This window comes from Protopterus annectens, chromosome 4.part0 (genome assembly GCF_019279795.1).
Source record: "Protopterus annectens isolate FY-2018-M chromosome 4.part0, PAN1.0, whole genome shotgun sequence".
Taxonomy (NCBI): domain Eukaryota; kingdom Metazoa; phylum Chordata; order Ceratodontiformes; family Protopteridae; genus Protopterus; species Protopterus annectens.
In genome coordinates, this window is record NC_056733.1 from 1473791710 (window position 1) to 1473807700 (window position 15991).

Sequence of the window (15991 nt, forward strand, 5' to 3'; positions counted from 1 at the left end):
TTGCTGACAAGCTGATGCTTCCTATAATTCATAAGGGTTACAGAATGGCATGGAAGTCTTCATTCCTTTTCAGGTATTCCTCAACCTCCTCCTTGTGAGTTGCCTCATTTTCCTCCAGTGATTTAAGGTATTCTGTCTCAGCACACTATCCAGCCAGTTTCTATTCCATGACATTTCTAGTTTTCTTTGAGGAGGGTTCTTGGGAGATCTAGCTTTCTCAACACTTTTCTAAAAATTTCCTTATTCAAAATATAACTCTCCAGACTCTATTTAATGCTTCTGCCTCCAGTCTTTATGGTTTCTCTAGACTTGAAGGATGCTTATCCTCGTATTCCTCTTCATCCTCTTTTCAGGAAATTATGGCTCTCAGTATCTTCCTACATTATCAGTTCTGTGCTTTGCTATTTGGTATTTCTTACAGCCCTATGGGTATTTACCAAATGTCTACCCCCATCATTTTTCAGACTTCAAGGTATTCAGATTTTTCCTTATCTGGATGGCTTTCTCATTCCAGCTCTATACAGATGCTTCAGACCTAGCCTGGAGGGCTTGCTCCAACAATGTCAAAGTCCAGGGAATTTGGTCTCCTTAGGAGTTGACTGAGCACATCAATGTTAAGGAAATGAAGGCTTTGATTTTGGCTCTTCAGACCTTGCATTACCTCTGGTTTCCAGGACCACTCTGGGTCTTTATGGACAACACAACAGTTATGTGGTATATAAACAAGTAAAGGGAGACAAAGCCTAACTGTCTTTGTGGAGCAACCCTGCAACCGAGACTCTGGGTGATATGGTATGGATTCCTTTCTGGCACCATTTTTTATGTGGACTTGCTTCGGGTTTTACAGAAGGGAAGGAAAATGCACCAGCAAAAAATCTTATGTAGCCAAGTGGAAAATATTTTCTTCTTGGCATCGCAGCAATAAACATGACCTTCTTTCTTTGGGAATTCCTACTGTTCTTTCTTGTGTGTGAATTGCTCAGTCTGTTAAAGCTCATGTGTCAGCCATCTTTGCCTGTTTGCCACTGGATCCACAACTTCCTTCTAAATTTGAGGTCAAACAGTTTCTAAAAAGACAACCTCCATATTAGGCCTCCAAGAAAACCCACTGCTCCTTATTAGGACCTGAATTGTGTTCTTCAGGAGCTGATCCAGCCACCTTTTGAACCAGCAGCTACTTCAGTCATGTACCTGGAAATCTGTCTTGCTGGTGGCAATGACCTCTGCCAAAAGAGTATCAGAATTTCAGGCTGTTGTGGCCGTTCCTCCTTTTTCAGTTCTCCACAGACACTGATGTATCTTAGAATCAGGCCTACTTTTTATTGCTAAGGGGTGTTGAGTTTCTGAATTGGTCTGTTCATCTTCCCTTCTCTTTTCCTCCTTCACTTTGTAACACAAAGGGTATTCCCCATTCTTTGGATTTACACAGGTCAGATATTACTTTGAGAACTCTCAAGATATTAGAAAATCTGAGCAACTTTTTGTTTCTTTTCAGGGCAAGAAATTGGGTTTGGCAGTTTCCAAGCAAACAATTTCTTCATTGATTTCTAAAACCATTTCCTTTTGTTAACTCTTTTCATGGGAAACAGCTTCCCACTTAAGTTTGAGCTCATTCTACTAGGGAAGTTGCCTCTTCCAGAGCTTTTTAAAGGGTCTTGATGGAAGCTGCTACTTGGTCTTCTCTCCTTAACTTTTACTAAGTATTAGAAGTTGAATGTGTTTTCAAGGGCCAGAATAGGTTTTGCTGGGTCCATCCTCTGTGATTTTTTTCTTTCCTGTGGGTTCCTCAGTTCCTTCTTCCTCCTCCCATTCTTTTTACAGTAACTTTAGTACCTTCCCTTACAGTAGTAAGGAATACTGCAACAGTGATTCAGGAAGGACATAGTGCAGTTGTGCAAGAGCTTACCACTGTTACAGTATTCCATCCCTCCCTCCTCCTCCTCCCTGTTTTGTTTTTCTGTGTTTTTTCCCTCTAGCTAAGAGAACTTCTTTTCTTTCTGGATGTACATGTGCCACGTTCTTTTATTTCCCCCTTTGCTGCTCCTGTTTGTGTGGGGCAATTCAATTATAAGGGTTTTACATTCATATGGCACATATGTACCCTATGCTTCAGATGCAGGACATACGTCTGACGTATGAAGCATGGAAGAGCCCAAGCCTTGTTATGCAGACCAGATGCACATCTACCACTGGCAGGATATCTGTATAGTAAGGAATACTGCAACAATGAAAAGTAGGGCATTTACTGTTATGGCAGGTGCTTACACAACCGTACTTTCTGCACATCTGATCAGAATCAGGTCATTAGGAAATTGTTATGGTTCCCTGTATCTTCCTCACATTATCAGTTCTCTGCTAACATCAATTATTGAAAAAGGAAAACAAATTTTTTCCCTACTGCTTAGCTTTTTTAAAGGATTCATGCTTTTAAAAGTATCAACCTCAGTGAGGGTTTTATGCAGTGTAATATTAAAGGACCTGCCTTTTTTGTAGCTGTAACCAAGTTCCTTTTTTTTTGAGATATGAAATCTGTTTGATAGTCTCCTCGAGGCTGAGTTTCTGATTATACTGCATTGCAGTTTTGTAGCCCATGTTTCCACCAAAAGGACTAGAGATGCTTTTATGTTCTGAGTATGCCTGATAAATTGCTGCCAGCATCTTTGTATTTGTGGCCAAGCCCAGATGTTGTTTGCTAGCTAGGTTTATTACATGTTTTCTGCGTGTCTTTTTAGTATCAGATGTCAATACTAAGTGTTGAGTTTTCTGTAGTTTAGCTAGAATCACCAAGCTGCCATGAGGAAAACATCATTTGGCTTTCATGATGGTGTTCCTTCAATGACTTTCTCGTAAAAGCTGTGTAAGAGTCTGAACACCAAAAGCATATTGCTTGGAAGATGGTGTTCCTTGCAAATTTAAGGAGGTTACCCCAAAATTTTGGATAGTGTGTGGAAGTGGAATTTTTATGTGTTATTCCCACCATGGTGGGGATAGATTGCTTTGGAAACAAAACGTGGAGGTCTTCTGGGGTTGTATGTAGAGAGAAGAAGTGGAGGGTTTTCTGGTTGTGTACAGAAACTGGAAGTTGGAGGTATTCTCGTTGTGTATACGGAAAGGAGGTAGTGGTTGCGGAGCCATGGAATGTTGTCAGCTGACCACATTGAAGTAAATGTGTCTTTAATAAACATGAAAATAATGTGTTGAGCTGTGAATGGAAATGGGTATAGGTAGTAGCACACTTGTACTGATGTTAATATGCTTTGTCACTGTTGGAGAAGAGCCTTTGCAGGTGTTCAGAGAAAGATAACATGTCTGTGGAGGAATGTTTTTACTAAGTAGTGATTCAGTGCATTGCATATGGTACAGAAGGAGTTTGCATGACTGTGTTTTGGGTATATATCACAAGCACCTGCAGGAGTGCTCTTACCACACGTGTAGGGTGCATTTAACAGACTGCAGTTTGAGGTACGTCTGAAGCACTATGCCGGAGTTATTAACTCTAAAGTGAGAAGTGCTGTAATAGCTGCATAATACATGCAAATACAGGGCTGTTTTAGGAAGTACATTTTCTGATAACAGCATTTGGTGCTTTTGTAATGGTGGGCATTTTTGTGGTACAGAAGAAGAAGATAAATGTCTGCAGGACTGAGTGCAGAAAACAGAAGAAACCTGTTGAACAGCACTGGGACACATCTGCAGCACAGTAGGCTAGGGATCTGCATATCTTCCTGTATCGGTTACCTGCAATTCCCACCTGCGGTGCTCATGCAGAAAGCTCATTTCTTTTTCTTTTTCTTCTTGAGAGATAAAATATCAATGTGTGCATATTTCAAGAAGTAAAGTTTTCTACAGCATGGAAACTTAAGATGTTCATCGTGCATACAGCTGCAGTAATCACAGATGGGTTCTTTGCCGTCAGGCGGGTCCTCGGTCGGCCGAATTCCAAAGTCTAGGTCTGGCGTCAGTTGCTGTCGCTTTCTCTCCTGACGTCAGTAAGGCCGGAGTATACAAGACACAGCCGACGCCATGTTCTTCAGTCTTTTTTGCCGCGTGGTGCCCGAAGCAGAAGCAGTTCGCAAGTGCCGGTCGGCCAGCTCCTGAATTACGAAAAATTGGAAACCGAAGTCTTCATTAAAGCTAAGTACCCCGTTGGGGAAACTTTTCTTGCCTCAGACCGATGTCAGAAAAAGTAAATAATTGTATTTCTTGTGGGAAGCAAATACCGCATAAGGATTTCCATTCCCTCTGCATACCTTGTTTAGGCCCAGACCACGACATCTTGGGCTGTCGCTTTTGCGCTACTTTCAATAAACGCACTATTAAGCATCGGGCGGAGTTCGCCCAACACTTTTTTGGTAAAGCCTTTGATTATAAAATGTCGTCGGAGACTCCGACTACCGTTTTGTCCAAAAAACGCAAGGACAAGGACTGACACGCGAGGTCCGCAGTCCCCACCGACACCATGCCAAAACCGGCTACACGTGGTCCAGAATCTTAAAAACTCTGTGAATTGAGGTTCATTCCATTCTAATACTTAGTGTGATGTCAAGTACAGCCTTTTGTGTAAAACAAAATTACTCTTATGATAGCAGTGGGGGGCCACTGTGACCAGGATGGGGTAGTGGGGGGGCCACTGTCACCAGGATGGGGTACGGCAACACTGCCATCAACAAGTCTGTAGAGGATTTATTCCATTTGTCATCTATGATGATGCTTCTTGACCAGTGAGCACTTTCACAGTAGTTCTATGTCAGACTCATTCACAGAAAAGTGAATGATTAGACAGGGTAACCTGTATTGCAGTAGGACAAGTAAATCTATGAATGTTTTTTTTTTTTTTTAAACTAAATGAAAGGAAATCTGTGCATGAAGCTCGTTATGTAACACCCAGATAAAGATAAACACATCTAAAGTAAATATTGAAGTACATCAGCGGTTCCATTTTGGGGTGCACAGCAAAATGCTTGTATAGATTGAGAATTTCAAAGAAATCTGTGTATGGATAATGTGTACGGGTAGTAGCAGTTTGTGGTAGTACCAAGGGTTGCACTCACTCCCTCACCAGCATTTGAAATATTAGAAAAAAGAATGAGTAGAATCTGCAAGGTATTACATCCAAATGTTTAAACTGTATCGTATACTCTCTTTATCTTATGTAATGATTAGTGGAGCTTTTCTCCCATTTTCATTTGTCATTACAAGCAGATGGTAGTTAGTATTGTCATAATAAGTATACAAGGGTGCACCTAGAGACAAGACATATGCTATGCAAAACTTAACTTTTTTTTTTTTTTTTTTTATGAAGGGGTCCAGATTAATGAATAATCTTTTAATTAAATTAAAAAGTAACTTGGCTCCATGGCTCGGAGGGAAACCCCCTGACTGTGACCAAGATGACCTGCTAGTTATAGGTGCTGAAGATGGTGGCTGGGAATAAACAGATGGCAGCAACTCATCCAACTTGAGGGGGTAGTCTGGGGTCCTGCATTGCTGGGAACTTGCAAGGCAGGGCAGAGAGAGAGAGAGCTGTAAAGTAAGCAGAATATTGACCAGAATCATTTGATTGGCTTATGCAGTAACCTTCGAGGATTATGTGTGCAGGGGATGAAATCAGAAAATCCTTCATGGCTACCTAGTTGATGGCTGCCCAGAGACTGCCTCCCATCCAGGTGGGTGGGGAGGTGTGTGGACTTGTTAATGGGAATAGCAAAGTATATAAAATACAAAAAAATAAGAAGGAACTGTGTAATCTCAACAACCTATGAATATATTTGGGCCTAGTAAAATCATGCAACCCACACTTTTTTATAACAGGGTTTCTAGTTCAACTCCTGTAACAAAATGCAGTTCATGAGTTTCATGGATGACAGTTATGAATGGACTGCCACTATTTGTTAGCGGAGCTTCTCAAACATCTGTGCATTGGACCAGCAAGTCCAAGATGATGAAGTTGCTGGGACTGAGGCTGTTGTCATATGCATTGTGTTTCTCTTAAAGGAGCTTCCTGTAGTGAAAGTATGTAAAGAGTTGTATACATTCAGAGAGTACACTAAGGGTGTAATCCTGTTCATTTAAAATAGCAAATAGCTATTTGTACTGTTTTAAACCATTTCTTTCATTTGTCGTATTATTTTTGGCATTGGTACTACAAATTAGAAAGAAAATGTTGTTAATCATACTGTCAGTTTTCATATCATTGTTATAAATCCAGTATTACATTCAACTTCCTAATAGTTTTATAGGAGGTTACTAGGGTAATGACCCTAAAGCCCTTACAAGTCTAGTCATATCTATCACGAGTTACGCAAATTGTCAGTGGTTAAGTGAGTGAAACTCGCAGAGGTAAGTGTCTATGGTAGTTAATACTAACTTCCTCTGTCCAGGAGGGACATGGGCACCACCACAGAAGTGAATTTGAGGTCGCCCATCCATTGATCTAGATTGCGTTTAAAAAGGGTCAGGAAGGGGCTTTGTTTCACATGAACTGGAAACTTGTTCCAGAGAAGTGGCACTCTTTGGGAGATGTATCCATCTCTCCAGTATGTCCTGTTCATGTTAGAGGCTAGGTTAAGATCCCTGGAGCGAGTGACAGTCCTGCAGTTTGATTTATGAATGTGTAGCATTTCCATCAAGGCCAGGTCAGAGACTGCCCTGTGTGAGCCTGTCATTGGTAAGCCCATAGCAACCTGTAGGAGGCAGAATACAGTGACAGGGCTTTCAGTCTTTCCACGCAAGACTTGTTTTGTGTACCCTGTAATTTCTTGGTAAGAAACTTCTGTGGTCTCTCCGATTGTTGCAGGTGTCTGGTGAGGTACATGCAAATGGGAGCACTGTACTCAATTATTGGTCTGATGAGGGCTGAGTATAATGGAATTATAACATCCATAGATCAAGATGCGATGCATTTACTTACAAGATGTACCACACAGAAGGATTTTCTTACTACTGTGAATACATAGTGGTCAAAGTTTAGATTGCTGTCAACCTGAGTACCCAGATCACATACCACTGGGTCTACACTTAGGGGGTGCTGTCTGTAATGTAATTAGCAGTTGTCAGTTTTACCAATATTTTTTTTTTTTTTTTGCATTTAACTTTAACTTTAATCCATGACTTTGGCACCAGTCATTTGTCTGCGTTAACTCCCATCTGCGGTATATTAACATCACTGGGGGAATCCATGATTGCTCCCAGTTTGCAATTGTCAGAGAATTTGGTCAGCCACAGGCTGTCCAAGTTTCCTTGACTTCTGGGAATTAAATTCCAAACAGTAAGGGGCCCAGCACAGAACTCTGTGGTATGCCACTGGTGACTGGTCTTTTGTTTGAGGTGAAGTCACCCACATTGACAGTATGTATGGTCAGTGAGACAGTTGGCTACACAAATGACAATGCAGGGGTTAATTCCCAATTCTGATAGTTTTTGTATAATACCTAAGTGGGGGGTTGTGTCAAATGCCTTGGCTAGGTCAAGATAATAGGAATGCACTATCTTTCCTTGTTCTAGGCCTTGGTGACTTTCTCAATGAATTCAACCACGTTTAACAGGCATGCTCCACCTTTAATGAATCCAAAATGGGTTGGTTCCAGAATCTGGAGATCATACATAGCCTTGTTAATAAGATCCGTAGTGATTCTTTCCATGGCCTTGCTGATGAGGCTTGTCAAGCTTATGGGCCTGTAATTCGCAGAGTTGGTTGATGGTCCCCCTTTGTGCAGAGGAATTATTGTTGCTGTCCTCCATTTTGCCAGAACATAGCCAGTTCTCAGCCTGTGGTTAAACAAGCATCCAAGTGGGTCTGCTAAGTCATGTTTTAAGTTGTTTAAAAGGCAATCTGGGATGTTGTTTGGTCCCATTGATGCCATGTTTTTGGCCTTGGAGAGCAACAAAATGACCTGCTCTCTCAAGATAATAGGCTGCGGAATGGTGGCAAGTATACTTCGGGGGATGACTGGAGGGTATGGGGGGTGAAGTTTACTCCAAATCTGTCAGCTAGCAGGTCTGCTATTACCTCCGGCTGAGTATGGGTGGTGCCATCCACAACCCTGTTCAGCACATAGGTGGGTATTCCCTTTTGGAGTTCAGATGTAGTTAAAGAATGCCTTGTGATTATCCTTCACTAAGAAGGCCATCCTTGCTTCATAATTAGCTTTGGAGGACTTGACAAGGTCTCTATTTTTTTTAAGCAAGAGAGGGATTTCTTTCTCTGCCGATCCAGTTCCCTCTTATTCTTGGGCATAAGTTTCTTTCTCTTGTTGTGTAGCCTGTTTATCCTAGGGGTCCACCAAGGTGGCTTCTTTTTTCAGCAAGGCCTGGTTTTAATCCAGTCAGATACAGCTGATTCTATACAGCAGATTAATTTGGTTATAGGGGATTGATGTACACCTCTGCGTAAGAGTCTGTGTTATCTGTGTTTGAGGGGGCTTTGAAACTTCTAGCGTCACTTAGTAGGAGGTCATTTGTCTTAGAAAAATTCACTCATTTCCATATCGAATAATAGATTAATAGTACTCGTAGTAGAGTGGTTAGCAGAGATTTTTTTCAAGTGGTGAAAAGAGACTCCTCCCACCCCCAAAGCTAATACCCAAATTTAAGGTTGCATCATCATAACATTTCATTTTCTTTGGTGATTTCTGCCTTGGGTTCTTTTGGTGTTTCCATTTCCATTTTTCATAGTTCACCTGTAGATGTAGCACTGGCTTGAATGTTTCTATTTTTTTGACGAAATTCCTCTTTCCTGAATGGCAACATACAAGTCAGTGCTACATCTGCATTGACATTGCACTTAGTACACCAAACAAGCAAGCATTAGCATACTAACAGCACTACAGATGTGTAAAATATGCACGCATTGTGGTAAAATCTAGAGAGGAAAACTATTTTGTATATATATGTTTGTGTGTGTTTTATAGTGAGTGTATGTTATGTGTGCATATGGATATAACTGTGTGTGTGTGTGTGTGTGTGTGTGTACATACAGTATGTATGTATACATACAAATGTACTATATGCATTAAATATGAAATACTTGTTGAATGATAGTTTCATTAGTAATGCACAGGAATTTGACTTGTGTCTTTGTATTTTTGTGTGTGTACATTGACCATGTTGGATCACTGCCTTTAAACAGCAGGTATGCATCAGAAAGTTTGCCTCATGACAATTTCCAATTGTAATTGTTTTTTTTCTTTTCTTTCTAGATTATTGCGTCCCTCAGGAACATCTCAGCAGGTAATTGTCATTTTTTTTTTCATTTTGGAGAGAAGGTCATCTTAGGTTTAGTGAAAGAGAGAGCTTGGGTCAAAGATACAAACTTTGGAAGGAAGGTTGAGTCTGAAGTGGCATTAGCAAAATATTTTGCCATCTGCTACCATCCATTGGTGTCGTTTTATATTTGAAAAGCACATTCTTAAAGCAACTTTGTTGTGTTTGGCAAGGACAGCTACCAGTACTCTATAAAAGCTGCCTTCATTAGGTATTGATAGAGTTTAATGAAAGATGTACGTTTAAAACCTCAAGGGTTGCATGTGTTGACCCCCCCCCCCCCCATTGACTAATTCTCTTAAGTACTGTATGTTTGAGGGTGATCTCTGCTAGGAGAGATTCCCCTTATCTAACAGTGAAGCAACTTTGGAGTTACAGTATTAAGTAAGCAGTACATAGGGCAAAGCCCTAAAAACATTTTGAATTTAATGTTTAAGACCAGTTTGAAAGCATTTTCAGTGAAATGGGAAGACAGCAACTCTTTGATCTACTCAGCATTTTGTCAAGAAGGGAAAACCAAACTGTTGAGCTGTGCCTGTACTCACCTGCATTATTCACAAAGTGAACACTAAATGTACTGGATGCCTGGCATCAGTCACAAAAATTGTTTCTACATAGATACGTACTGTCATAAATTCAGGACTATTGCTCCTTGCCACCGTGTGTGTGTGTGTGTGTGTGTGTGTGTGTGTGTGTGTGTGTGTGTGTGTGTGTGTGTGTGTGTGTGTGTGTGTGAGAGAGTGTGTGAGTGTGATCGGGGATTACCAAATGAGTTCACCTGAACCATTCCTTCAAGAATTAAATTTATGTTACACAATATTGTATTTATTAGTTGAGTTCGGATGTACAATAGGTTTATAATGGCTGCTGTGTAAGATTCAGCATTTTGAAATTATGCTAATTACATCACCTTGCTTTTCATTTTACTTTCTTATGGACATGCAACTGCATTGGCTGTGAGGCTATCCGACCAGTTGTTTTAAGCTTTCAAACCTGTTTTAGTTATAAAACAAATGCCTTTCCAAATAAATATTTATATACATTTAGCATTCAGAATTTAAACTGAGTTTCAACGTTTTGTGTAATAATACATATACATCGTGAAAATGGGCAGTAGTTTACCTATATTTAGCATTTAGGTTTTTAGACTGTGTTTCAGTGTTCAAATGTAATGTTTTGCGAGGAAGAAGAAGACAGTTTAGTGCTGTAAGATGTATTATTCTCTTATTTTTGGAGTCGCAGTATTAGAAGTACAGAAGGTGGGTAGAAGGGTGCATTCTTTATATGCAGGCATCAGGATCGCCTTCGATTTTGAGAAACAAGCAGTGCTGTCTCATTTGTTTAATCTACGTTTCTTGTACATGCGATTTAGAACAAACTGATTTGCTAGGTATGGCAACAGATTAGCTTTACATTAGAAACTGACAGATGAGTGAGTTTATCTGTACTATCAGAAAAATACACTTCTCATTCTTTTATCCTTTTAGTTGTACATTCATTCTTGTCGCTGAGAGCACATTTTTGGAATGTGGCCTTTTATTTCTCATTTGTCACCCTAACCAACTTTGTGCATTCTCTGTACTTGAAATAGAACTAAATAGGCAAGGTGCCCCTCAGGTCTCACTGCAGTTAATCCTCCCCCCGGCAGTTAAATACGTGTGCATGTAAACATTCTTTTTTTGCACACATGCACATCCATGTTAAATACTGATTTAGAATTTGCGCAGTGTTATGAAATTGATTTATTTGATTTTGACTATCTGAATCACTTCAGCACTGACCATCTTAAATCGGACAAGTTGCCTTCCTTCCTCAAGAGTGTTCTATTTTGAGCTCTTGACTGCTTGTGTTTTAAACTGCCTGGATGAAGGGTTTCTGTTACCAGTACTTCAGTCATAAAATGAATGCTAACTGTTTTAGGTAGAGCTCCCCTTCAGGAATCTGTGCAGTTTGGTTTCAGACTAGTACTTTTTGGTGGTAATGATGTTTTAGGGAAGAATGGTTGGTTAAGCATTTTCAATGCCATTCTGGTAGTGCCATGCATATGAGCAGCCCTTTTAGAGCATCAATGCTTTGATATCTGGAACTTGTCGGGGGGGGGGGGGGGGGCAGAGGTGGAGGTCAAAATCAAGCTTTTTGTACACTGTTTTCAAAGAAAATGACTGTACCTTACTTGTAGTCTAATAGGAAAGAGAGTAGGATGGATACATGCAGACACACACACACACACACATTACACATTGCTTTATTGAGACACGTAGAATGAAGTGCATTCCATCCAGACTGACAGAGTGGCCAGTAATAGTGAAGATTTGTATGCTGAAATTATGGAAAAAGTGAAGATTCATTGTCAGTAAGTAGAAAGTTCATGAAAGCTGCACACTGGATGTGGTGGATAGGTTGTAAGTTGAAAATGCTGGGTTGCTCATAGTCAGAGGCCTTGCAGTTCTAATGCAGGATGTATGGATATCGATGTTCATTTGGATTCATTTTTCCTGTTTATAGGGTAAAAATGCATTGCCACCCATCTGCTGATATCAGCATTAGGAAGAAGAAAGATGGCAGCTAGTAAAAAAATCCATACATTAGTGGAAATGCTTGCTGGTAGTACTGTTAGGAGGTTAATAAGCAAATTTGCAGATTTCAGTTTCTAAAAGGTTACATTTAGTTTTATTTATTTATTTTTTGGTTACTCTATTGGCTTTATTAGTGCATTTTCTGTACATCTTGGGTGTTTCCCACAGATCTTTGCTGCCATTTGTTGTCTGATGGCCTATGTTAGAGACTTTCATGACTCTCATAATCTGTGATCCATTCCTTTATCATTGAAACCATTGAACTTTGAGACTTGTATTGTCAGATCTTATTGCATTAGTTGTGGAGGTAAGGGAGTTTTCCCTTATTCCAGATCAGCGATCTAGATGTCATTTTTTATTGTGTGTTGTAATATATATGTATATATGTGTGTGTGCGTGTAACACATATATATCTATTTATATATATATATATATATATATATATATATATATGTGTATATGTATATATATATATATATATATATGTACATATATAGATATAGACTTGGGGGATTTAGAGGTGTAAAAGCATTTTCTTAATTATTTCTGTAAACTTCTATGATTTTGGTGTTCGTCTTTCTTTTTCCGTTGTTCTAAAACAATAAGATGAGTTAACTTTCAAGATAGTACAGTGCAGGCAATAATTGATTTTTCCAACAACTTTTTTGAATTTAGGAGTAAGCCCTTGCCATGTGTGTTTGCTTGTTTGCAATTTAATGTTTGCATATGAAGGAGAGAGAAAATGTTTAGGCTGTGTGACAGCTCAGTTGGTTATTTACAGGAGCAGAGCTAGAGATGAACAGCTGCAGGCTAATAATAAGTTTGGTATATCTCTAAGTATGCCAGTATCACATTGCAGAGGGGGTGAGTCTGTCATGTCGGGCTTGTGCTCAGGTTGCTGCTACTCGTCACACTTCCTGCATCTTGTCTTTGGGGGACTTTCGACTTCCAATTCTACTTGTTTATGTCCTGTAGCATAGAGAGTGGTGTGTTTGTGAAGCAGACACTGATCAAGACTTAAGTGCTTGGAATGTTCTTGGGGCCAGTGATGGAGTCTTAAGGTTGGTGGTCCCATTTCTCTTGCCTTCCTTTATGTAGACATGATGTCTGTCTGAAAGATAATGTAGGGCATCGGAACAGTTTTCAGAAAGTAATTTGTTCTTTGCCACATGCTAACAACATGTTCTTCTTTCAGCTTTTTCCTGGTTAGGTGTCGCCACAGCGGAACTCCGGTCAGCTAATGATTGGCAGTTGATTTTTACGGTGCCGAGGTGCCAGCCCAACCTTCAACGAAGGCACACCCATTCACGCATGTCTTTTGAACGCCACTCGACCACAGGGAGGACATGCAGACTCCACACAGAAGGCGCTCCAGCCGAGAATCGAAAGGGAGAACCTCTTGCTGTGAGGCGACAACACTACCGCTGCACCACCGCGGCTAATACCTCATGCTGACAACATAATCTTCACAAATAATAGTACAATTCACTGATGATTTGACTGTTTTCCGCATGTTACAGTGTATTACAGTCAAAGAAGCAGACACAAGAAGTTAGTTATAAACAGGGCTTCTTGTCCATTTTTTTGCAGGTGTTATTTGGAATGTGGTAGCATGCAGCTGGAACTGTTAAATTTGATGTTTTGCCCATAGGAGTGGGAGAAGGCTTGGCATCATATCCTAGTCTGGCAATAAAGAAGGTGGCCAAGAGAGAGAAGATCTTCATTTGTGTCTGATATGAGCTAACACTGACCCACTGCAACATATCTCTTAGGGACAGTGTTCTGTTTTCTCCAGAAACCATGCATGAATGGCTGTGTTCCTTGCTTTTTGAAGGAAGGCAGGAGCATAAGTAAGAGGAGCGTTCTGAGAGCATATTCTTCCTTCATAAACCATATTCTTCCTTCATAAACATAAGGGTACGGTTCCCAGTGTTCCTCATTTTAAAGAGGGCAGGAGAAACCTGTTTCACATCCTGGACCTTAATGATTAAGTATGTTAATTATTTATATGGTGATTCTCCTAGGGGTCTTGTCTGTGCTATACAAGTTCTTCATTTGTGTTCCTGGATATGACAGGATGACACTTCGTACAAAAGCAGGTTACTATGTTGAAACAGATCTGCTGGAGATGTCCAGTAGCAAAACGCTTTGGTCTTTCCCCTTCCTCACAAAAAGGAGTAATTCCTGAATTTATTATATGATTAGGGGGTTGTGACCCCTTGCACTCTGAGTGAATTTGCCTCACAGCAGTTTCAGTGGATGTTTTCAACCAGTGTTACCTTCATCCACTATGACTCTGAACTTTGACTTAATGGCTTACATGCATTTATCAGTATCTCGGGTCCTCAGAGGAGGTTTCTTCAGTTTACACTGGGTGGACTTCACTTTCATAACAAGATTGTACTGTTTTGTCTATCCTGTGTATCCCCAAGGATTTTATTAGGATGTTTGATGGTGGACTGAGGCCTTGCAGGGAAAGGGGGACAGCTAGCATTTGCTGACTAGCTACTGTGAAATCTGTGGATTCCCTGGCAGCAGTAGTACCTCTTCTTTGTGGTTCTTCCACGGTTATAGGGAACTGTGAAGTGAGAGTTTCCTTTTTTTTTTCACCTCACAATTGTTTCCTTTGGGGTACTTCTTTTCCCCTTTTCCAGGAAGCGTGGTCTCTCACAAACAGTTTGATTCAATCCAACAACCTCTGTCTCCCACGATGCTAGTATTACAGGTGTACGGCACACACCCAGTCCTAACAAAAGATTAACCCACACTTTGGCACTACCTGGGTCTTGTAGTACCTACCATCTTCATTGTGTCATTTGCTCACCTGTGGATGATGCTACTTAACTGGACATTGAGGTACTAATGTATGTAGACCTATAGCCCCACAAGCTTTTTGCTAGCATCTGACCCTGCCAGTGAGCTCAAGCTATGTACCTTGCTCTCCTGAGTCAGGAGAGGAGTCCTGACTGCTTGTGAGATTATCCTTCCTTCCTTCCACCAATCATGTTACAGTCATGGATGACAAATGCTTTTGGGCTCCTCCCTAGTACATAGAAAGGGGGAAGGTCCCACAGTAGGGGTGAAACTTTGGTTTTAGCAGCTGTACTCCTTTATCGACCCATTATTTGTAGAATTATATTTGTGCCTGTTTACCTAGCTGTACAGTGCACGACATGACTTCTGGTGGTTATTACAGTACAGCAGCTCAAACCTGGAGCCTACTATTGGAATGTGTATGTATTAAGATATTGTAGTAAAAGTGAGATTAATCTAGGGAAGAGTGGTACATTTAGATACTTGCTGAACAAAACTTGTGCAACTATGTCTATTGCAACAGAGGTTGTCAGAATTGGTTCTGATTTAATGAATTTGTATTTCGAGTGAATATTCACAATACATGTTCTAGTAAAATAATTGGCTAATTAAATTTGATACTTTGCTGTTGGAAGGGAACTTGAATGTTGTTTGGATGGCTGCATTTCCTACCATCTTGGTATTTTGGTATCCTCATTACTGCAGTCTCATCTGATAGTTGTGATTTCAGCCTCTTCTGTTAGTTTTGATTACAATCAGCTTCTTAGCAATTGGCACAAAGTGCATGTTTTGTTGTATCAGAGTGAGCCCATACATTTAGTTTGTCTGGCTTTTCCCCTTTGTGTTCATCTCCTGTACCCTGCAGCAAATAGTTCATCTGATTGAACATTAGGTTTTATAGCCGTTTTTACATCCGTCAGAACAGTAAGAAAGCCTGTTTTATTAGCTCCATCAAATGAACTTCCCAAATTTGATGATTTAAAAGCAGATATGAGTGACTGATAGAGGAGCAGGGGCATACCTCTCAACTGTCAAGATTTTTACAGAATGTCCAGATTTTTGCCTCATATATTGTCTGTTTCTCGTAAAATTGTGGTTTTCTAGCAAATCATTGAGGCTTGAACTCAGAAAATGAGTTTCAGACTACATATCCTTCATAAAATTCGTGTTGAATCAAAACCTGTTATTCTGTCAACTTGCTAAGTTTGTAAGAGTAATATTTGAAAATTGTCCATATTTTTGGACCTTTATCCCAACATTATTTATGGCTTTGTCCAGATTTCTTTCTCTAAAAGGTTAAGAGGTATGAGCTAGAGACCCAACCTGGCATCATTTACCTG

General features: G+C 40.2%; 1 protein-coding gene across 4 annotated transcripts in view; it reads left to right on the forward strand.

Moving 5' to 3' along the window:
- LOC122799918 (PDZ and LIM domain protein 7-like) overlaps positions 1-15991 on the forward strand; it is a 1210551-nt gene that overhangs the window by 619209 nt on the left and 575351 nt on the right. For all 4 annotated transcript variants that reach the window (XM_044069316.1, XM_044069320.1, XM_044069318.1 and 1 more), the window contains exon 4: positions 9198-9228. In XM_044069316.1, the coding sequence (XP_043925251.1) occupies positions 9198-9228 (31 nt within the window). The remainder of the gene's footprint in view (positions 1-9197; positions 9229-15991) is intronic.